The sequence below is a fragment of the Onychostruthus taczanowskii genome, unplaced genomic scaffold (genome assembly GCF_017590055.1).
Source record: "Onychostruthus taczanowskii isolate IOZ18803 unplaced genomic scaffold, ASM1759005v1 scaffold90, whole genome shotgun sequence".
NCBI lineage: Eukaryota > Metazoa > Chordata > Aves > Passeriformes > Passeridae > Onychostruthus > Onychostruthus taczanowskii.
Genome location: NW_024506994.1, coordinates 600788 through 625718, shown reverse-complemented (window position 1 = coordinate 625718; position 24931 = coordinate 600788). Strand labels below are relative to the sequence as shown.

General features: G+C 35.7%; 2 protein-coding genes across 5 annotated transcripts in view; one reads left to right on the top strand and one right to left on the bottom strand.

Annotated features, from left to right (window-relative positions):
• The window catches only part of RUNX2 (RUNX family transcription factor 2), a 147869-nt gene that overhangs the window by 5036 nt on the left and 117902 nt on the right, over positions 1-24931 (top strand). The gene's annotated exons all lie outside the window — the stretch shown is intronic.
• SUPT3H (SPT3 homolog, SAGA and STAGA complex component) overlaps positions 1-24931 on the bottom strand; it is a 255374-nt gene that overhangs the window by 220575 nt on the left and 9868 nt on the right. For all 3 annotated transcript variants that reach the window (XM_041426201.1, XM_041426199.1, XM_041426200.1), the window contains exon 2: positions 24292-24386. In XM_041426201.1, the coding sequence (XP_041282135.1) occupies positions 24292-24386 (95 nt within the window). The remainder of the gene's footprint in view (positions 1-24291; positions 24387-24931) is intronic.

The following is a 24931-nucleotide window of genomic DNA, read 5'->3' as shown; positions in this document are numbered from 1 at the left end:
GCAGAATCTGGCATTATTTTACGCTCAAGTCCAGCACACTTCTGTGGAAATTGAAGCAGAGAGGGAAGGGAGGAATTATCCCATGCTTGCCAAGCTGCAAAGGTGCTGAGCACCAGCGTTTCTCCTGCCTGAATACAACAGGAGCCAAGGGCAGCTGTCAGTGCCGGGCACCTCCTGAAAATCAGACCATCTGCATGTCTCCCTCTATGTACCCAATAAAAACCAGCATTGTGTGTTGTAGGGGCAGGAGTCGGTTCTGAAAACTCATTAAATACACTCCATTAATAAGAATTACAATAAATTGCCATGTTTAATATGCCCTAGAGTATATAATATTTTAATTAAATCAGCCTCAAGATAAATAGTGAGTTTAAGATGGTAAAACTTGAAGCATTTTGGGGTCTTAAATTCAGCACTGGGAGAATCCAAGTTTCGTACAAGCAGTTAAGAAACTGGAACAAGAAAACATACAACTGTTATTTTCAAGATAAAAAAATTAATTTGCCTAAATGGAATAAATGCAATATATATTCTGATAAGCATACACAGAAATAAATTAATAGACTGTGTGCCATTTCAATGAGATTTTCCTTGGAAATTTTGTCAGACTTAGAAATTATCCACAGATTTTCATGCGGAGACAAAAGTCACCCACAAAACATTTACTTCCTCCACCACGGAACTCCCACAAATATCTACTCTTATCAGCAAAATTCATTTGTGCTCACATTACATACAATAGCTTTCACATCTATTAGATATCTTCATTCCAAGCTGCCTTCTAAATTTTTATGGGAAACAGGCTAAGGAGGGCTATCTTCTGCTCTCAGGTGTTTTTGTTTTTAAGTTAATAAAGCCTAAATCTAAGAGCATGTTTCCTTACATAAACAGGCTCTCTTCTACAAATAAATATAAGACCTGCCACTTAACATACTGAAAAGCACACCCTAAAGAGAATATTTTAAAGATGAGCATAAAGACAAAAACTCAGGTTACTGTATCCTAAAGCAGTTTAACACTTCCAATTGAAAAAAAAATGCATTATTCATGCATCTGTTTCCTGTATATATTTTTATTTTGCTTGTTACCATACTGTGTACTGTTTCTAGCCTTCTTCGTGTAGGTTTAAGTTTCCTATTTCATGTAGGAACTTGCCCCAGGAGGGAAAACTCTATAGGTTTTCTCCTGACTCTCTTGAACTGCTGAAGTCACTTTAATCAGAGCAATTAAATTAGTTTGCACAACCTACTCCTTTTTAAATGTTTTTATTTATAAAAATTAATCTTAGAGCAGCAAAAGATTAAAGCAAAAAGGCTACATTCTCCTTTAAGTACATAGGGTGCTTTAAAAAGTAAGTATTTTTGTACGTTATCCACTGTATTCATAATAGTTTTCCTTAAAAATATTTTTTCATATCCAATAAAACTACCTTTATTTTTACAGCAAAGGGTAGAAACAGTTTCTTCTGCTGTCTGTCTCTTAAAAATGCCATATCCATTAAGATCAGGCAGTTCTGGAACTAACAATAGTTTTAAGTTTTAATATGTTATAGCTAAAAACCCCATGGCAAAATTTTTTGGCAGGAATTCATTCAAATATGATTACTATATTTCTGATAGACAGCTTATTTTACATATTATATTTCCTCTGAATTGCTAGCATTTCATAATGACTTAAAATTTATTATCATTCATTTTCTTGATTAAGGAAAGTTAAAAGCTGATGACCTTACATACATTTATTTTCCCCAGAATTTATTTGAACCGTAAGTGTGCCAAACCATTGTTTACTTATCCCTCATGGTCAGATATCTTAGATCTAAATCTACTCTGTGGTTAACTGAAACAGAAAGACAGAGCCACTGCCAGTTACATAATATAATACTGTTCAGAGGAACAGGATCCGGCCTTGATCACAATGAAAATTAACAGTAACGAGATGCATTTGCATCTATATGCACAGACACACATGTACATCAAGCACCATATGCTGCGTGCAGTGGCTCTGCTGGAACAAATCGGAGCAGGGGGATGTTACAAGTCATTAGTAATTACTGAACTGAATTTCTCTGTCAGACACATTTCATATATTTGACCCTATACACACAAGCAAAAGAAAGGGTTGCCTATGATTTCATTAAGAAAAAACAATATAGATAAATAATTACGCCTAAGTACACCAACTACCAGATAGTGTTAATCCCACAAAAGACCTGTAATTCATACAAATACAAATCAGAAAAGACAGAGTTAAAAACACACAATATTTCAATGTATCTGTGTGTGGTATTAGAACAGGGTATTCTTTCTTTTAAGAAATGTTAATGAGCTGTGTATGTGCAAACACACACATGTATACAGTTAAAGACTCTAATTCCTATTACCTTACACTTCTAAAATCGTGAAATTCAAGTTAAAGTCAAACTAGCAATAGCATAAATTTAGAAGACTTCTCTATCAATACAATTTTTTCCACCCTAGCACTGATGCCATAAAGGAGAATGTGCTGCTGCATTCAGATTTGCCAGCAGTACCCCAAGAACATTTGCCACTCTTCACATATCTTGCTAACATGCGTGGAGGAACTTGTCAGGGTCCTGCACTAATATTTGTTAAAAACTGTGTTTATTAATGCTACCACAGTGTTCTAGATAAATTTTAAGTGTTAGTGCTTGTAGTGAAATAACAAATGCCAGAAATACTAGTTTTAGAATACTTGGTAAAAATCATGACAGAGACATGTCTGGTGTCAGTCCCTTCATATCCTCTTATTCCCTCCCATAGCCCAATGACAAGAGAAACTGCTTTTATGGGCATCAGACCGGCCACTCTTAACCCACCTCAACTTTCAAAGTTAAAACATATTTTAGCCAAAGCAGTCTTATTTGTAGATCAGCTGGTGTTTTTTTACACAGTGCAATATATTTCCACTGAAGGGGCTCACAAAAAAAAAAAAAAAAGCACAACCACACTGACATGGAAAGATCCCAGATACAAATGCAGAGTTGCTCTGCCAAGAGCTGATAATCATCCACAACTGCATTTTTGCAATAATACAATACATTAATAATTTACTGTGAGCACAAATCTTCATCTAGAATCAGCAAGAATAATTTTACATTAATTAAACAGGAATCAATGGAAATTAAAAGGCATTTTAAGACATGACTTGAAAAAAAAATTTTGAGGACTGTAGTGTCAGAATTTGCTATTTTAACTTAACATGTCTCCACAAGCCTTTCAGGTGAGCCACAACACTGAACTGCTGTGATATTTATGTCCTTGCAGCATTTTGTGTATAAATTCCAGGAGTGACTTTCACTCAAATGCATCATCTATTCACCTTTAAACAGAAAGCTTTTAGGACAAAAAGAAGTGTCACATTTACTCTGTAACACTGAAGGGACACATCTGGTCTAGCTTAGTGACTCAATATTAACAAGAGTTTGATGAACTAATTCTACCAGCTATTGTACAATACCCGAGCACAGGAGCAGCTTTGTGACAGAGTACTTACAGCCTGCAGTATATTTACTTCCTAACACAATCTGCAAAACTTATTTCCTCTAAGTAAGACCATCCATATAAATTCACACTAAGAGAGTTCATCATCTGCATTTTTCCAATCAGTGGTATCAAAGTTTAACTCCACTGCGTTTGGGTATTTGTGGAATAACCAATCCATAACAATGAAAGGTTTATTTAAAACTGACAGGACCAGAAAGCAGCAACTATTTACTTAGGCGCCGTACCTTAGTGTACACCAGTAAAAATGTTCTCTTTTCCCAAAAGGATTTTCTGCAAAAAGGGCATTCACTTTGCTTCCTTCCCACCTCTCTTACATCCAACTCTGTACGTTCAAAACTAAGTGATATTTTTGTTGCTATTCAGTATATTTTTATTTCCCCCCTTTCTGATTAAACAGAAACACTAAAATTCAAAAGTTACACTCTTTATACTTTTATTAAAGAAATCAACATTCAGAAAAAGTGCAGTCATTTCTGGATAAAAAAATAGCATCTAAGTAACAAAAAAAATTTAATTTGGTATCAAACGGGAAGAAAGTTATCTTCCACAGTGCAAATCATTTTCATACTGGAGCTAGAACAGTTTCATTCTAGTGCACCACTGTGTATTGCATATGCAAATGCTAGAGCAACTTTTAATTTCAGAGCATTTCAGGAATAGGACCTAAAATCATACTCTGTTATTCTGAATGGTAATTAACTCAGTCATGACCTTGTAATAATTTGGAGTTCTATGATCATTAAAGTAAAATTTTAATATTACCTTTAAAAGCAAAAGCAAAATCTTAATTACAGCTAAGCTAACTGTGTATTAATCCATCCTAAAAGAAATGAAGACCTGAGCTCGCCCAGATTAAAAGATAAATTATAATAATACTCATTAAGTACAAAACAAAGGCTTGAAAAGCGTAATTTTATTACTTTGAATTATAATATTAATTTACTAACTAATTTCAAGGCACATGTGTAGTGCACATGTGTAAAACCTACTCGAGGGAGCCAGCTCACATAGACACACACACGAGCTGGAATGTTCCAATTCCGATCAAAGATGTGTGTAGCCGGATGTGCGGTTAATTCACTGATCAAATTTTCACAACTGAAAAACATCTTGAGACAAAGTCCCAGTTACCAGTAGTGTGGGCTCTGTGCTTTATCATCAGAATTACTCTTCACAATTTTACAATTTATTATATAATTCAAAAATAATATAATCTCTCACGCAATTAAAAAAATATTAAAAAGGAAGAAGCAAATATAAAAAGGCACTGGTTTTAGCTCCAGCATTCTTAAAGGGCACAGTGAGACTGAGAGAAATAAATTTAAAATACCCATAAGAATCTGATCTCTAATCTTAGTGACATGTTCTTACAGTAAGCTTGTGCTCCATAAAACCTATATAAAAATGTCAGGAGCGTAGATGCATAGCACACGCACTCACCGTAAGACACAAATCTGCCCTGTAACAATAATATACAGTAGCTCTTCAACACGCCTGAAAGATTTTAAAATGCACTAAATCTATAAAAACAGTCTACTGTCAGACTTCAGCTCTGTCTACTAAATCAACCAGATGTATGGAATAAACACTATTTAATAGCTACTAAATTTTTATCAGCTTTGTATAAAGTTAGACAAATTTGAAGTAACAGTTTGAAGTCTTCTACCGTTATATTTCATAATCTTACTTGCTTACTGAACTGGCTAGATACAGTAAATATACATCACATAATGGCTATTCCCCTTCAGCAGATATGCATAAAAGAAGAATAAGCTAAACAAACTAAAAAAGATACTTAAATGGGCAGCAATTTTACTAGTCTTAACACTGATTTAAAAGATGTCTCTTTCTCTTCTTTACATACCTGGTTGTTACCAATTACTGATGTCTCTTCACCCCTTCTTGTTGCAAAACTTCCTTTAAAACTTACAGCACACACAGCACAACATTTGAGACCTCTACACATAAAAATGCTCTTTTTTTTCAGTAGCAAAGAAAATCTGCAGGTTTTTTTAGGCTGACGATATCTTCACATAGAAACACAGAACGTCTGCAGACAGTAAGAAGCCTTTAGTAAGCCTTTTTGCTGCACCATAATAATCTGATCCAGAAATTCAAGGGTACCTTAAACAACGGGCTACCTGTTCTAGCCATGCTTAGGAATGTGGCCAAATCATTTTTATTGATTTAACCTTTATAGGAATGCTACATATCCTCAGAGCAAAACATTTCTAATGCATTTATAATATGATATACCTCTGAGAAGCTATGAAAAAAAAAATCTTGTAACTTAGGCTAGCCCCTCTCCACTATTCTGTTTTTCCCAATTTAGTAATCAATAGACATTCAAGTGTTAGGACATTTTCTGAGTTTACATATGTCTGTATTCATAGGATGAAGCCAGAAACTAACACTTACAGAGGACAAGACTAGTATCTGACCTGTCTTTGTTTAAGGAATAAGAACTGGTGAACTGATAGCCAAGACTCTAAATACTCCTTTCATTCTAGAGTTACACATCAATCATGTTACCTGCAAACATATCAAGTTAAAACTTCCAGAATTTACAGTCCTTTTTTGAATAAACTGAGCAGCATGTTAGTTATGTTCAGAGAGCTTACAGAAGGTGGTTTGTGTATCTCACCAGAATTCTTAAAGAAGTATTTCTCAAATTCCCTCTTCATCAGAAATCTATTTCATACACATTTCAAAGCAGCATTTCTCAATGCCAGATCCCTATTCTATTATTTTGAAGCTCAGGTTGGAAAAAATAGTGTATTTTAGTATTTGCTGGTTGTGGAATGTTACAAACCACACTTGAGCATTACCAGGAGTCACTTGTTTTTCAGAAAGTAAACTGTTCCGAGCTGCTCATTATGGTAAACGTTAGTGTAAAGAAGTGGTGAATACAGTGACTGAAGAGTCAGTCAAACAACAGCAAATATATTTATGTTACAAAACATATTTATTACACTTCTTATAAAGAAAATTATGTGAGAGGTGTTTGGTTAAAAAAAGAAAAAAAACAAACAACAAAAACAAAACTCAAGCAGAAACAAACAGAAATAGCTCCTAGCTTGAAATTCCAGTATGTTATTCTTCACAACAGCAAGAACCCCAGCCAGGCACAGTTTCAGCAGGCAATATGCTGTTACACAAATCACCAAGTTTAGGAAGATTCAGTTCTACATTTTTTTCTGGAAACAGCAATGTCTAGACATCACTGATATTCTCTCTCATCTACAAAAAAAATATTAATCAATCCTACAAAGAAAGAAAAAAATAATTCCTTTGTGAGAAGGAATAAGGTGGACAACTTAGTACTAGCATCAAGGCTCTGAACTGTAACATATGGTACATGGAAAAAACACGTATCTGCCAATTCTCACAAATTGGTTTTGTCTCTTCTCAGTAAGAGTGATTATTACATCACTAATTTGATTGCGAAGTTTTACATCACTGTTTGTTTCTTCATCCACTTTTTCTAAGAAATATTCTAAAGATTAATCTATATCCACAACAACCACACATAAAATATCTCATGGCATGAGCCTTACACTTCCTTAACCAGATGAAATCAAGCCTTTAATGTGAGGTGCAGCAGTGATTTCTCCAAGGGCAGAGTAGTTCTACCTTCATTCATGGTGCACATGATGAACGTGACCAGGTAAGTGCCTGCATTCACGCAAACTCCGTTTGCTTTGTACTACCACAGCCTGAGAGCATTCAAGCAGTTACCACACACAGACCAGGGACAATATCCATAAATAAATAATAACTCCAGACCAGATCCCAGAACGTTCATTGAAGCACGTCAGATCACACTTACTTGATTTCAGCTTCATTACATGTAGAATAACAGTTCATGGAGCAAGAGGAAAACACAAAAACTTACAGATTCTAGAATGATAAAAAAAAACCCCATTGGATGATACACATCCCAACATCTTTGTAACTAACCTAGTGCCCAGAGCTGTATCCCTCTTCCACTGGCACCTTACAGAACTGTTGTCACTTGCTTTTCTGGTGCACCTTAAGGAAGGACCCAGGTAATGCTGAAAAGCACTGGAGTATGTTGGAAATGCAGAGAAATGCAGATTTTTACACACAGTGATGATGGAAGAAGGCCTAGCTAAATGCAGTTACACCAATACAACTGCTTATAGTAGCACACTTCTTTTTATAACATAATAGATACTTTTGTACAAGAGGGTTTATTAGCAGAGTTATTCTGACAAACAATAACATCTTTTGATCCTACAGAAAAGCTGCTCTGTGCTAGCATGTGAGAAAGGTCAGATGGTGGAAAACTTACTTCATACCCTTAACCTGTAAACTCTTTCCTTTCCTGACTACTAACAAATGTCCTAGCAGGGGAGATCCCAGCTTTTCCAAGAACTCACATAGGGAACCTTCTGCTCTGTTCCGATGCAACATAACTTGTGCACGTTCACCTCAGGAGCGCTGCCCTCCGTGGCAGCTCTCTGAGTAACTCTGTCTACACAGGTCTGCCACAGAAAAATTACCTCCAGATTTTCGCTTCATTACAGTTTTATATATACACAAGCATGTATCCATACACATCTGTAAAAAGCAGCAAACTTGACTACTCCAGTCTGCATGCTATTAGAGAAGCAACTGCGATACTTCAGGAACCTCTAACTTGATTTCAGTGTTTGGAATAAGGGAAAACAAAGTCAGGAGACAGCAGCCTCTGAGAACGTATTTTGCAAGACTGTTTTATAAGGGACTCCAGCAGGAAAACTGCACACATAGGAAAAGCTAGTTTAGACTGGGATTATGCATCAAAGAGAGGAGCACCAGAAAATATTTGTCCTTGATAACATGCACAGAGGCTCAAGGGTGGCAGTAGCACTAAGGCTTAGGCAATGCACACGTTTTGTCAATGTGCAATTCATGTAACACAGCTTGTTTTCATGGCATTCTAATGCTTTTTTCACATTTCCCTGTACATTTTTTCGGTTTAAAGACTCTCACACATTTTGTAATGGTAAAAGTAGTAGGAGAATGTCATTTTGCAGCCAAATATTTGACTCTGGCAAACTTGTCTTTCAGCACTCTGCCATTCATCTCTCATACTTCTGATCTTCTCAGTCTCAGGTCTTGAAAATAAGAAGCATAGGTCTGGTCCCATTTTCAAATGCCTGTTCTTGGCCATTGGTCTTCTCTTTCAAGGGTGCTTCTCAGCATCACCACACTTGTCCCACTATCTCATCCATTTTCTGATAGAACAGGGCATGGCTCCCACAAGAAGCTGACTGCAAACTCACCTGAAGCTCTTATGATGATCATAGATCTGATTCTTCTACTCTCAAAAATCATCAAAAAGAATATGAGCACCTTACTAAAATTTTTGCAGCTGTCTGATTTTTACATGGCAATGGTTATCTAGTATGCCTTTTAAAGTTCCTGGCCCCAATGGAAGCGAGAGCCACCTGAAAACCCTAGGCATCTTAAGAACAAACCCTGAATCCCTCACTTCTTTTACAGGAATTGTGAATTCTATGATTTTGTCATACATTTGTTCAGCGCCTACCACAAAATACTGATCCATAGGTGTGACCTTTGTAAGACAACACAGATCAGTCACAATAGCAGAATGTTTACAAACAGCATCATCAGTTCAGTCTTGCTGAGTATTTGTTTATTCTAGCCCCAAGTAAAGTTGTCTCCAAGGTTAACTTATTTTGATATATAATTGAGAAGACTGTTCTTAAAAAAATAAATATTAAGAAGTCATACTTATGACTCACAACACCAGGACTTGGTAATTTTGGTTCGTGCTGAGAAAATGCTTAGCAAATATCGTCAGCAAAACGCTTCCATTTTCTTTGTGTAAGCATATTTGAAATCTGAAAAAACCAATGCTAACAATTGTGCCATCACCAAATATAGCTGTTGCCTATTTTGGGTTGGAACTTAAAGGTATTTCAACTAGAAAACTGGTTTTGGCTTAAACTGAAAATTAAAAAGAAAATTCAAAGCATTTAAAAAACTCACCAACTGCCTTGGTTATAGCAACAGCACCATAAAGGATTCTGAACAAAAAGAGCTGTGCTCTTTCTCAGCCAGCTTCTGAAAAGCAGTGCTTACATGGTACGCATGGTATTGTCCTGCAACTGGTCCTGATACACCCACACTCTTCACTGAAACCACTGCCAGACCTGAGACTGAACAGGCTGAAATAGTCAACCCATGAAGATGCAGGGTAGCATGGTGAAAAGACAACCAAAATTGATTAAGAATGCTTACAGAATAAGCTAGTGGCAGGTGTTCAGCTCATTCTCACAGACACTATTAGGCCTGCCATATACAGAAATAAAGAGACAATTTCTGCCTATCTCAATGATAGCTCTCAATGAGAGCTCAAAAATAACTTGTTAGGTTTTTTCTTCCCCGTTGGACACTACCTTTCAAGGGAGAAGGTTGGGGGAGGGGGTGGAAAATTCCAAAACACAGAAATTTTGGCAAAGAAGATGTTAGCAACAGTTTTAGAAACCATGATCAATGTGAAAAGGTTGAACGAGCTGAATAAATCACTGTAAAGTGAAAGGTGACCAACTCTTCCTTCCTCAGTATTGTGGTAAAAAACAAAAACAAATCAGAAACAAAGAAGTTCAGTATTCCATGGCAGATTTCAGCCATGGCATGTATGCCACAATAGATGCCCCATCTTGGATTATCTGGGTGCCTGTTGGGTCTGTACTCTGCCTGTGTATTGTCTAAAGCCTGTTTGTGTCTTCAGATTTTTTTTTCCTTTTTAAACTAGTATGAATTGATAAAATACATCCTCCACATCCAATCTAATGTTACATTATATCCAGAGTCACTCATTAGTCCTACTCTGTTTACAGTCTTGTACAACACAAAGTCATTTTTTCACAGCCATCATTTCTCTAGAGAAACAAAGGAGTAATTATCCAAAAACCAAGTAAGTTCAGTGAAAATTGCCAAAAAATCTCCTTCACTAGAGATTTTGGTGCAGATGTGACAGCTGGCTGTCAGGAAGGTTTCAGTAGTACAGAATCCTGCCTCTGACTCAGACAGAAATAAGTGGATTCTTTTAGTTCCTATACCTCTTGTATTCACTGAGTAACAAGTAACACTCACTGATAAAGGTAAGGACTTTGGTACATAATCAACTTCCCACATGAAAATGTAGGATGGAAATGTTGCAGTGACTCAAGCTGCTTTGAGCATTGTGCTCAGGTGTACATTCATTCAATTGGTTGTAATATCCTTCAATGAAAAAGGAATTAACAACTTTCCATTCAGTGTGGGAAAAAGCAAGTATAAATCCAAGTGTGACAGAGTGAACAAAGCAGTACAAGCTCACATCCCAGTTTATCTACAGGGAATCTGTCAGCATGCCCATAATCTGGCAATAACAAGTATGAGTGTTGTTATCTCTAGGCTTCAGTGACAGGTTTTATTTATAAAGAAAGGGACCTTAATGCAGCAAAATGCTTCAGTAAATGCACAGTTATTCGTATCTCATTCCCAGCAAAGTCAGTGCTATGATCCTTTTCAAAATCTGAAATATTCCAAATAATCTGCTGACACAGTGCTCTTGCCATGCAAAGTACATACAAAATGCTTCCAGTTCTTATTACTGAATTCGGTAACAACTCATTTTTAATTTGCAATTGTAACAAAAAAAGTCATAGAATCATAGAAGCATTTAGGTTGGAAAAGACCCAAGTTTGATTTGAACCATTAGTTTTCAAACTAAGTCAAACAAGAATAGGAATCAGTTCCACTATTTTTTTTCTTGTTGAGAATGATATTTAAATGTCTGATAGATAACTTCAGTCAAGATTTAGAGTTGGCAAATGTTGATTCCACAAACTAAGGTACAGGGAAAGATAAATTTTAAAAAATTAAGAACTGCACATCCTCATTGTAAGAACACACTGATATTTTGACTAAATAAGAAAATTCAAAACCTCAACTAATTACCTGGTAGGCTCAGTCCTGCTTCAGTAACAAAACAACTGAACTGTCAGTTTAACTAATGAGGTAAGTCATGTTTATAGCTAGTTTTTTTTTTTACAGTCAGATGTCACAAGTGGCTACAAGACTCAATTAATGGTCGTTGCTGTAATTTGTTTTGTTCTGGTTCAAATACATTTAAAATCTCCTAAAATAGTGCGCTTCATCTTTGGGAAAGAACTATCCCTTAAAAATTTTCACAAAGTAGCTCAGATTTCTGAAAACTGACACCTTTACAGGTAAATTGCTTTCTAGTATTTCAACCCTAGGTAGGTTTGAATTTAAGCCACCTTACTTTGGATGATAAATCAAGTGAGTGACTTAAGGGTAGAGGTCCTGGCCTAGACATAGAAGTGATTCAAATTCTTAATCCAAGACTGATCATGCCAAGTCCTAAGGTTAAGAAGATATGAAGACAGTCACATAGTTCCTCCTACCAATAGCCTCAAGAGACCAGACCTGAGACATACTGGTGAAACTCATGATTACCCTTGTGAAAAAGAAAGTTTGACCTTTCCATTTGGCAAAAAATAAAGATTACACACATATGTTGTTACACTAATTATATGCAAGCCTATCAGAATAACTTCAGTAATTTAAAATATAACTACTGTACTAGGCAAAACCTGAACGGCAGAGGTTTAAAAGTGGCTGACACTTATTCCTTCAGTCCAAACACTCTGAAAGCTTTTTGAAGTTTAAAACTCACTGCAATAAATTTTTGTCCACCCTTGATTATAATAGGTGGACTACATTTTGAATTTCTCAACTCCAGGAGTGGCAACTATATTCTTACAATCAACACCAAAATATCCCCAACATCTTTGTTTTCAGCTCCAACAAGAAAGAAATGAGTCTTTCACCAACCACAAATAAAAACACATGAATATTACCTCTCTTATAGGATTAAAGTAGCAGCAGCTGTTCTTCATGCTTTCATCACCCCACATTTAAAGCAACAAAAGACTACCAAAATAGCAGCAACAGCTCTCATCAGCTGGAGAGGATGTTGGCTTTTCAGTGTAGGGCATGTGAACTGTTAGTGATAGAGCTACCAACACTTGTATTTAATAGTAGATGCTTATACAAGAAACATGTGGCACACATGGAAAGCCACATGGCAAGCTAACATGTAGCAAAGGATGACAGAAAAAAAAAAGTCTAATTCCTACTTTATTTTTATTAAGACAACTATCTTCACTTGTGTGTGAACGGAGGAAACAGCACTGCCAACAGAAAAATCAGACATCCTTACAGATAGCAAACACATTTCACTATCACCTACTTCAATCAGACTAGAAAATCTTTATTAAAACATATGAGAAGACAAAGTGCTCCATTTAAAACTAAATGATGTCCAGAAGTTTCTGCCCAGAGCCTTAATTTGCAATTTACAAAATAGTGTTACAACTTCCCTGTTTCAAAAGGATCATAATGGTAAATAAATTAATAACTTTCCCTAAAACCGTACGATGCTATACAGAGAAGTCTTTCTGCAGAAGAAATTAAATGCCCCTTAAACAGTTCAATCAATCTGTGTTTAAATAAGCCATTTTCAAAATTTTGGTCTATTTTCCTGGATTAATCTAAACATTAAAGAAAAATAGCTGGTGGTTTGGGCTTTTGATTTTTATCTGTCTTAAGAATTCAAAGATAAATATTACCATCGCAATCCTGGCTCCAGAAAAATACTTTACTTGATTATTCAAACACTGCACTGCTTTTTCAAAAATAATTCTATAATTCATTAGAAAGAACCCCCTAGAGTTCCATCTCTCCTTCAATAACTTGATCACTTATCTTTTCAGTCATCTGAACCATAACAGGACACAACAGATACCGAGTTGTCACTTTAAAGTCAGCTCTGGGCACACAACTGCAGCAGTATGTGAATGTACCTGGGCAGGCAAAGCAGGAGATCCTGCCAGTGCAAACTCACAGGCAGAGCTTGTTTTAATATATTGCTTTCCAAAAGAGAGTTTCATTCTTGAAGGAATAAAACTGGCATTTAACAGGGAAACAGAGAATAGAGAAGTTTGCCAACCTCTACAGAGCTTTTCTCTTGAAGTCACCAGATATGCATCGAGCCCTGTTTAACTTGTATTAAAGCTGGTTCAGCTGAGTAGATTTTCAGTTTTCACTGCATAGGGCTATTTCCTTGTAACTCCATCGCAGTCGGCACAAACAGACCTAGAAGGGCCTAGTCCAGGACCAACACTATTTCTGCAACTCTCCCAACACATCCCATTCAATGACAATCAGCATTTATACCTTTACAGTTTTTAAAGCAAACTTGCATACAGCTAATTTTAATGCCATTATTTGTATTAAGTGTTTCAGACCTAGACAGATGTTGATCAGTCAAAAGCAAAACTGGAATTACTGAGACTCTAAATAAAGAGACAAAGTTATTTGTCTGCCTTCACTGTTACTGACTGAACTGCCCTACCAAATTATTAGATAAAATGAAGGAGAAAGATCTGATTGTAGTGAATCTGCCAACTATACACATGCACATTCAATTGGAATTTACTAAGCAGTAGAGGAGTAGAAGGATGTTAAGAAAATGTATTTCCACAGATCACCCTCTTCCTGCCTCCTAACATATTTATTACCATGTTTCCTCCCAGACAACCAAATAGTCATATGAACTGGAAATCAGCAAAGTGTTATGCTTGTATATAAGCCTATATATACACATGTAGAGAAAGAAATAAACAAAATTTATTTTAAAGAAAACATGATTACCTTGTTTTCCTAAAAAAAGAGAGGAATAGAGGGATATTTTTTTCATCTTTTCCAATACTTTATTAAGTCTCCAGGTTTGCTCAAACTCCTTACTTTAAAAAAAATTATTTCATAGTAACCTTTAGCACTACAGTGGCCTTATAAAACATACTCTGCTTTTAACAGTAACACTAAACATTTTATCATAACTGAGAAGCACGTCTGTACAATAATAATTATCCTTTCTTTTGTGCAGGTTCTCAAAAAATTAGATAACAGACTGTTTGTGGGTGGAGGAGGGTGGGGAGCTATTTAACATTACACTGTATTTTTTCAGGGAACTATGCAGAATTATTCCAATGTCTACATTTTTAAATACATAATAGCAGGAGCTTTGCAGTCTAACAGAAAAAGTAGTCATAGGTACAGAGTCACATATTAAACCACACTGATACATACCTTCCATAAAGACTATGTATTTTCTCCTCTTAACTTGGCTAGCGAAAGGGACTTCCCAGAAAATCAAAATCTAATTTTATTTAGTAATTTTAGAAGCTGCTTTAATATTAAAGTCTAGTCTACATTTAAAAGTATTTCCAGAATAATTACAGTAGCTTGGCTATATTGGAAAAAGCGATCTACTACTGTAACTATAGCAGTTCAACCAGGTAGACTATAAAATAAAAGTCCATTTCTCTCACATAGTTGTGGAGCAATGAGACCTAATGTTTGAATCTGGTAGGTTGGACCAAATGACCTCCAGACATCTCTTCCAACCTTAATTTTATTATGATTCCATTTGATGGAATTATTATTTAACTGTGCAGGAATACTGGCGAGGCATTGAGAATGAGTGTGTATGTATCCATTTAAAAGAAAATCCACACAATATAAACAGTACAGGCTGACCCCTCAGGTTATTGATTGCCTGTGAGTAATTCAGAATATAAAAGCTACAAGATTGGTTTAGAAGGGAGCTACCTTATTTGCAGAATTAACAGGGATCTTTTTTAATACAAAAGTATTAATTACTTTAATAGGAAAAAAAATAATTTGCCATCAAGTTCATTAGCCTTCTCCCACACTTAAAACAACCAAACACATTTATTTATACTTTGTGGAATTCAAATTTATTCCTTTAAGGCTTTTTTTAAATCAGTATTTATACATCAGCTGTTCATGCTATCTTGCTGTGCTTCACCAAAAGCACAGCAAGATAACAGTACTTAGACTTGTACTTGATATGCTAAAGGCTTTAAACCCAAACAAGGAGTCAAATATAGACTGATACACAATGAAGTATTACTGTAGTTTCTAAATGGATAGTCATGCTTTATTTCAGGACCAAAATATACTCCCTCAAAATGTTTTATCCAAATGGCTCTGAATCACAGTAAAAACAAAACAAAGGACATCTGCTAGCAATATACCATTGGTACAAAATTAAGTAAGTACTTAACACGCTGTCCTTTCCAGGGTCACAATGCAGTCTATTAAGGGTCTATAGATTTTCTGCTTTTTTTCAGGGGGTAAAACTGTCATGGCTGTTGCCTTTTTAAGTAAGAAAAAGGCCCACTCACAAGCAATCCTGTGCTTCTTCAGAAAAACTCATTCAGTCTAGAAACGGAGGATGATTCAAAACCACAACTACTCAATTTTCTAAAGGTTGTACAAATCATGTTGGGGGAAAGGGGAGAAAAACAATCTGAGCTAAAAATAAGTAACAAAGAAACATTATCGTTCAGGGAAGGGTACATTAGGTCAGAAGCTGCTGCTTTTTAACACCAGAAAGTCCTTAGAGCTTTTTGTCCGAAAACTGAAGAAGCAAAAGAAGTCACCAAGTCAAGAGAGCAAATAAGTTGTTTACTCAGCATTTTCTACAAAAGCAAAAACAATTTTAATCACAAACTACATGTCCTTGGTAGTGTTTTTTTTTTTAAACTAAAACCAGGTCACCATTAATACCTTAAAGAAACGGTCAATATTATTTTGTATAATAAATTAGCATGTTATCATTAGACCGTTATCATTAGACTCCTTCTTGTCCTTTCTGCACCCACTTTCCAGTGTCCTTACTGCGGTTTCTGCCATCCAGTTTTATCACAACTGTGAAATTATTATTTACCATTTCTAGAGTCAAGCTGCAAGAAACACTGTTCAGTTATTTCACAGCCCTGGGACTGTGGAGGGGAAGGTGGGTTCCTTGTAATCACTGCAATGACTCCATGTGTCATTAAAAAAGGTCCTACAGAAACACATGGGAAGATCAAATACTGGTCTATGGGATTTAAAATTAAACATCATATAGAGAGACATTTGATATGTAGGATATTATATAGATTTTTTATTTTTACTTATCTCTTATACATGTAACAAAGTCAAATAATAGAGAAAGATTAACCTGATGAAAATTAAAAGTACAATAAAGCTATTTATATATTTACATTTTAAGAAATGGATGGTGTTATATACTCAACGTACTAGACTATATGCAGAAGGATAAATATTCCATCTATCATTATTTAGCTGGTTCATTCTAAGTCCCAGAGCCAGTGTGGGATCCAGGGATAAACTAATCACCTTCCAGACCAATTTAGGGAGAACGTCATAGTCTAAATTACTATGTTGAACTCACAGTGATAGAGAAAAACAAGCACATTTCTGTAACTGCTCAGGATGTCAGGCACCTCGGAAGAGATGGACACGTACCAGGGGGACAGACTTCAGCAACACTCCAGCAAAATCTGGGGAGGACAATACAGCTTTTGTTCTTCAGGAAAAAAAGTAAAAAAATTTATAATTAAAAAGACAAGCAGTGGCCTCCAATGCCACAGAACTGAGAGCTGAATGAGCCAGAAATAGCTGCAATGGGCAAGTTGCTCAGAGTCAGTCACCTAGGACACGGAGCAACCATCACTATCCTTCTTCTAACTGTGGTCACCTATGGACATTCAGACTGTACATTTCAATGAACTACCTAATGCAACTGGAAATAACTCTATGGGGCAGAATGACTTCAGAAGAATGATAAAGCCAAGCACAGCTCTAATGTCCACCTTGCTGCTGTTCTCTATAGATGAATAATGTCCTGTAACAATACTGCACACCACACACAATCAGTAGTGTCAAATTAAATGTGACTGAAACAAACAGATTGCAAATGATGCAAGAAGCTGCAGTTTGAAGACTTGAGCAGCATCTGCCAGTTATGGTCACAGTTACAGCTAGACTGGATTTTCAGGCTCAGTCTGCTAGAACTAATGTATTACAATTTATTACACTGGGGAAATAAAAGTTTAAAAATGCTGAATTTAATTATCATATTAATTTATGGCTTAATCAGTATTTGGTTACAACATATATGTCTTCACTCAAGTAGGGTAAATAGTTTCCAAATTTTATAATCTTTTACTTAGGTACTAGATGATACCTTAAAGCAACCTGTCAAAACCTGAAACCAGAAAGTTTCAGGAATCTAAGCTCAAAATCCTGGAACCATATATCTTAAAATATTTCAATTCAAAACAAAATTTCAAACACAGGAAGCTTGAGAAGCTGTATGCAACTTAGAAAAAAACTGAGCAGAACTGAGGACACAGTAAACTTAGAGAAACTGTTCTCATACTTAACAAAACTGATTTCACAAATGAACTGCAAAACTTACATTAACTTTGAACTGACAAGAGAAAAATAAAGTACTAGTAGAGCAGAAACACAAGACACACATAACCCAGACTAATGCTAAACTTCAGCTAATTCTGTTTATAGAAAAAGCTGTTACCCAGATTAATATCTCCAGTCTTCCTTCATAAAAACATCCTTCTCGTGTTTCTTCTTCAGACTGAGTACAAATGTAATTTTTAAATTAGTTGCAGAAATGTTCCTTCGTAATTCTGTACAGACACTCAATAATTTCTTTGCTCCATGTGTGTGTACTACTCAATATACTAATTAAGATCCTCCATCACCTCTTCCTCTTTCATAAACAGGGACAAGGTTCTCAGCAAAAACTAAGAGAAAGAAGCAAGAGATAAAATAAGTGTTTTTCAGACAGTTTGACACTAATAAGGTCAAGTTCAGGTTGTATTTCAAGTGAACTCTGCTACTAAAAGGTAAAATGAAACTGTGCTATTACAAAAGAGAGGTCTAAAATAACTATACTTCAAATGCAGTACAGCAATGTGGAAGCCTGAAAAATGAATTTTCAAATAGCTTTTTTGAAACTCACTCCATTTCAGCTCTTACATCTTTTATTAACAGTTCTGCAAACCCTATCAGGCCTCCTCAGCAAAATCCTGTAGAGCTAAGTGCTGTGCAAAGAAGAGACTCTGCCTTTAAAAGCTTAAAAATACCACATCCGCATCAGAAAGAGCTGTAGTAATTTCTCTCTAATGAATTTCCTTCCTGTATTTCATCCTACCTATAAAAGGAAAACTTAGTTCTGGCCCTAGTTTTCTATCTCATACCACTCTTGCCTCATATATTTAATGAGGTAGATAGGAAAAGCCACACATGATCTGATAACCACGTACCACATCTGCTGCCGCTGCCCTGCCATCATCTCTACCCAAGAGGGAAAGCGCTCCCTGCGTGCTTGCAGGGAAGGGTTTCAGTTCAGTAGGCTAAACTGGTTATTTATTTTTAAACAGTGCAATCTCAGCACAATTCTGGGTTCAAATATGGTAAACAAGTATGGGACAGAATAGAGAAATTCTTTACAGTCCCAAATTACAGTTTGGTTAACCAAAGTACTCCCTCAGCCAGGTCATTACTGATGTTTTCTTCCACCATCATGCCAAACGAACTATCCAAAGTCAGATGATTTTACTGATCAACTTCAAAGCAAAGATGGATAAACAAACAACCAAAAGAAACCATAAGGTATCAGTCACAGCAGGGCAGTGTGAATACTACCATACCTCATCATACAGTGTGATATAATAATTACTAACGTTCAGCTCAAGCACACGCTCGTTTTGTGCTAGATAAATTCTGGACTACTTTATTAAAAACAATCATCTAGACTGTCTATTCAGCATAACTTCCTAGTCTCTATAATCATTTACTTGTTTCAAGTAGAATTGAGGTCCGCATGAGCTCAGCGGACCATGAAACCTAAGACATATGAAAGCCAACACTCTAAAAACTTTTTCCTGGGGAAGAACTGAACCTGGCATGAGGTGAAACCTCATGAGGAACCAGGCATGAGGGAAATGGCAGTTCCCATACTTGTATCTGCCTTATAGGGTGAGTCAAGCTGACACATTTAGAAATAACAGAAAAATAAAAGAATAAAACAACAAAATAATCAAGGACATAGTTTAACAAATGTAAACTGGACTTGCAGCAACAAAACCAATTGTAACAAAGATATGTAAGAAAGCCATTTGTGTTTTGAAGATTAGATAACAAAGTAAGATGTTTATCAAAAACCCGGTACCCGGCTGACCATAACAACTAGCAAGAATGCCAAAGATTTTGTACAGTATCTAGAAATCAGAGAATATATTTTAAAAGCTATCTTAGTAAATCACCTAGTGCAACCCTTTGGGTAAAATGTTCAGTGCTCATGTAAACAACCCAAAATGCATATTGTGTATCTTTCTTTTGTTAGCATGTAATGTGAGTAACTTGAAGCATTTGAGTAATTATGGTATTCACAACTGGATTAACACACAAATACAAACCAGTCTAGCAAAGCACAGCTCCGGAATCACAGCATTTCTTTACTGCTACATGCAGTGGGCATTTCTTCAGCACTGAGCAACAGAAAGTTCCCTGAACTTTCTAACTGATAAGAAAACACTGTTTTACCATATGTAAGAACTATTGTTAAACAGAATTTTCATTTCTGAATATGAAAATAAATTTAGCACCAGATATTAGAAGAAATCAATGAGATCTTCCAGGGATTCAGTGGTGAACAAACTGTAATTCAACTCAAGTCAGCAGAGGTTATCCAAATTCATTGGCAGGAGGACAGATCAGTTCAGAGGCCATCCTTCCTGTTATTTCAATGCACATTTAAAAATGTAGGATGATATTCCCTAAGATGTTGTCATCTCTGAATGGATGAGAAATCCTAATTAAGTAAAACCCCTAAAGACAACTTATTTGATTGACAAGTTTGCAAGGTTGCAACAGGTAATAAATAGGATATTTTATAGCTCATGCCTTATTTAGGAAAAAAAAATAACATGCAGTGTTTGCAAGCCTGAAATAAAAATACATTTATTCTAGATACTCCTTGAGTGACCAGAGGTCTAGAATCACTATTTACTACCCAGTCTAAAATGGGAAATATTATTGACAATATTGCAAAACCATTAAATGCTTTAGTAACAGAGATAACGTAAATATCCCAAGAGTCAGGGAGACAGGTTCAAAAAGCCGTAATAAAGATTTAAGAACTGGCCCCAATTCCTATTGGAAAAAAAAGATTATAAATATTATATTCATTAAAAAAGGGAATATGAAGAATTTATTAGTAACTCTATTACACACTAGCACAACACAGAAGTGTAACAGAGGTGAGTGTAAGCTACAAGCTGGAGGAAGATGAGTAGGGAACTGCATTTGAAATACCTGAAGACATTTTGACTGTCTGGAAAGACACAATCAATTAGGAGCAGTAATTTGATATCATAGCAATGAATATTATTGTTTTAATACTCATCTCTGCAAATACTGTCAATAACCAGAAAGTTTACACCAAATTAAAATTTTTAAAATTTAAACCAAATTAAAACACTGTTTTCCTCAATACTTTCACCATTAAAATGTATCCTTACAACCCTATACCATCAAAATTTGATTTTTGGTATGAAGCATGTCACAAGAGCTAATTAAGAAACTTCAGATAATAGTAATTAAAATTTTTGTAAATATCTAAGATAGCTTTGAGAAGTCAAGGCATTTTACTGAGGGGAGTTAAAAACCTCCTTGTGTAGCTGCAATTTTTGGACTGTCACGGGTTCCAGAAATTCACTCTGCAACTAGTGCTTATACTACAAAATAGATGATCTCTACCAAATTATGAATTTTAATGGCTACGGTGAAATCAGCATGGTTGTGAATCTGTTGGGCAGAACTGTAATTTAAGTGTAACCCACCTAACATGAGCAGTTAGCTTGGAAACAGGCTGTAGATCAGCCAAAGTTAGTAAAAGAAACATCAGCAAAATGCACTAGATGTGCTGAAAACTCTTTTTTAAAATTATTAACACCTACTGCTGTACACTCCGTGGTACCATAACAAAAAATCCAAGTACAAATAATGTAGAAGTTGAAGCAAGCTCTACATAGCACTTTTCTCTTTTAAATTAGTATAACAGAAACATAATTTAATTCCAAGGGCTAAACAATTAAAAGCCAAATGTAACTACGCAAAAGGGAGTGCATTGCAAATTGACTTGTGTTTGGATGATTTGTGACAATCTGATTAAGAAGCATTCTTCTCAAGATAATCAGCACATACAGTATCACCAATTACACAGCACTATTCAGGCATCATACAAACCAGATTCTTTTCTCAACAAACAAAAAGATTTCTTCAAATCCAAGGACATATCTTAAATATTCTTAATGGAAAACCAGAATAATTTCATTAGTAAAGTATCTATGTATACACTGAAAAACTTGTACGCATTTTGAGACAGCTTTTTTTGCATTATTTTGTGATTTCAAGGCTCCTGTATACTTCTTGCCTTCTCAAATAAATCAGAAAAACCCTTCTGAGCTTATCATAAAAACACAATTTTACAACAGGATTCAGTTCATTCCCTTAAAATGCCATGGTTCAAAAAGAGGTGTAGTGTATGGAACAGATGTAGCACATGAATAACCTCCTCACCTTAAGTGTGATTACTCACAAGCTTAACATTACATGTAAATTTAAACATTCCATGGAATCAAACCCCGGCTCAACACTTCCGTGCTGCAAATTACGCACTAATCAAAGATATCACCTTCAGACCATGAGATATTCTTATCCAGAGATTTCCAGATCTTGCCACTGGATTAGAACAGGATTTGATATTTTACTCCAAAAACAGACTTTCTCTTCTTTCTGCCTTTTAAATCCTAAAATCCAACAGCCCATTTTTAAATGCAACACAAACTACTACATGACATTCTGGATTAGCACTTAATGTCTCTATATGACTTATTTCTCAAAAGTTCATCTTCTTGCTGCACATGTTTTGTTGAGAAAGGCAGGGCCAGTTAAGTTACTCTTCATATTACTCCATAAAAACTACAGCAAATAGGTGATCCTTCTCTTGAAAATAAGAAATTAGGTAGAGATAGCCTCTGTTTTCTTTTCTTTAAGAAGATGTTACCTCTTTTGCACTGCATTGCTCCAGTCTTAGCTATTTCCCAGGATCTTAAAATGTCAGCAAGAATTTGTTATAAATCGCCTAAACGGGAGAATCCGTAACTTCCTAAATCACATCGTTTATAAAAAATGTCAGCTTCTGTCAGAGCACAGAAAGTTCTTTTAAAGGCATAACTTAATTTTATAGCCCTGGCCAAAGGAAACAGTTGTCTTTTTTTTCTGCATGGTTCATCCCTGGCACTCTATCATTTTTAAAAGTCTCCTTTTTTTTCTTCCACAGCAAACAATAAAAATTTAAGTTTCAATGTGCTCATTGCAGTCAAGGAATTTCCTCAGTTCCTACTAGTTTAATGAAGCTGTGAAATATGTTACTCTGGACACAGATGATCTGTTTGCACAGCTTTCAAAGGATAACTGCACCAATTCTGAAGCAAAAGGAAAATATCTATTCCTTCCATATATATGGCCAACAATAACTTCTGCATTCTGACAGAACTGTGTGTACACTGGCGGGGAAGGGGAGTTTCAAAACACTTTATCAGGAAGTCCACAATCCAATAAAATGCAGGCTCCCCAGACACTGATCCAAACTGATGTACAGGATTTGACTCTGAAGTTTGGTTTTTTAAATACAGTTACATTTATTTTTCTCAACCAAGAACAACAGTTTTATTTTTCAGAATAGATGACCTTAAGAGATGTGAACAAATAGCAAACAGAATTCTCTTGAAGAAGAGAGAGCAGTAATATTATTCTATCCAAAGAAGACGCAATACAGTAGAACACTGATGTCACAATGTACTCATCTATATTAGAAGATTCAATGCACAAGGAAACGCTCTTATTTACATTATACTGAAAAGTACTCTCAGTGGAAGGTATCTCATTATCCATCTGACAACAACCTAGTGATCTCATAAGGACACTTAACTGAAAACATATTACATCTTTCACTTTTGCAAAGGGAACTCTTGGTAGAATTTAAACGGAGACAAGTAACTCCTTATGCATCCACTGCCCATGCAGTAAATCAGGTGAGAAATTGTTATACAACAGTGAAGGCAAACCTACAACATATGACTAGAAGCAGCACAGCTTTTACTCTCACCACCAAATTACAAAATCATATAATCTCACAGCTTGAGATTCTGTGTTTCTGAGAATCCAGCGTTCATTTAAAAGAATAAGTAACTTTTTTTTTTTAAAATTTGCTTCCTGTCTGGCAAACTCCAGTTATTTACAAGCATTCCGTATCACAATTTCATCAGCAATATTGATCTCAGCAATAATGTTCATCAGCAATAATGATCTCAGCAGTTTATCTCTCTGTATTAGCACTGAAGGATGTTAAAAAACATCAAAATGCTCAAAAACATATCTGTGACAACTGGAAGCTTAGCTTTCTTTGATGAAGGGCTGAGAAATACAGGACTCTAAAGACTTCTAAAGTAAATATTAAAAACATATTTCTTTACTCAGCAGCATTTACTGTCATTTCAATAGAGGATGTGGGTTTTATTTACCCAAGTCATCTCTGAATGTTTTACAAATCAGAAGTAAAACACTAACAGCTCCATCACTAACACCTGCTCTTCTTTCCTCCATCACCCTTACTCACACATTCTAAGAAATCAACTAAAATATGAATACACAATGCAGATACTGCCAGATAGTTTGACTGACTACTCACATCATACTCTGCAATTCAAGTGTAAAGCTTGTTGATTTTCTTCCACTGCTCGAAGAGGCAACTGCTGACATCGGACTGGCCACAGTGCTGCTCATCTGGGTAAACAAAGACATAACAGCACTTACAACACTTGTATTTCATTTCCAAGAGAGCACATACACACTTCACACTAGATATTTAAAAGGAAGAAAAGGTATTTGGAGTGACGTGGAAGGTAAAGGTTCTGCATGCAAAAAAGAAGCAATAGGTGAGGCAATAGAAAGCTTGAGTTGATGTTTACTGTAACCAAAGTACTGGAAACATGTACTATTTCTAAAATAACAATTCAGAGGTATGGAAAAGCATTAAGACAAAAACACCACTATTCAGGAATAGATGGTATTCACAGACACCAGAATCTCTGGGCCCTCTTATATTCCTGCATAGCCTAACCACCAGTAAATCACATCCACACCATCTCCAACAAGGCCAAGAGGAGTAAAAGAGATTCTCACAAAAAGCCAGCTAAAACTTTATGAGCACAGAGATCAGAAACTTCCTTTATAAAACACCCCCTTCACACACACAACTTAAATTCTTAAAACAGAAAGGCATTAGAAAGAGTGAGACCCGACCACCATGAGAATACTCATAGCACTGA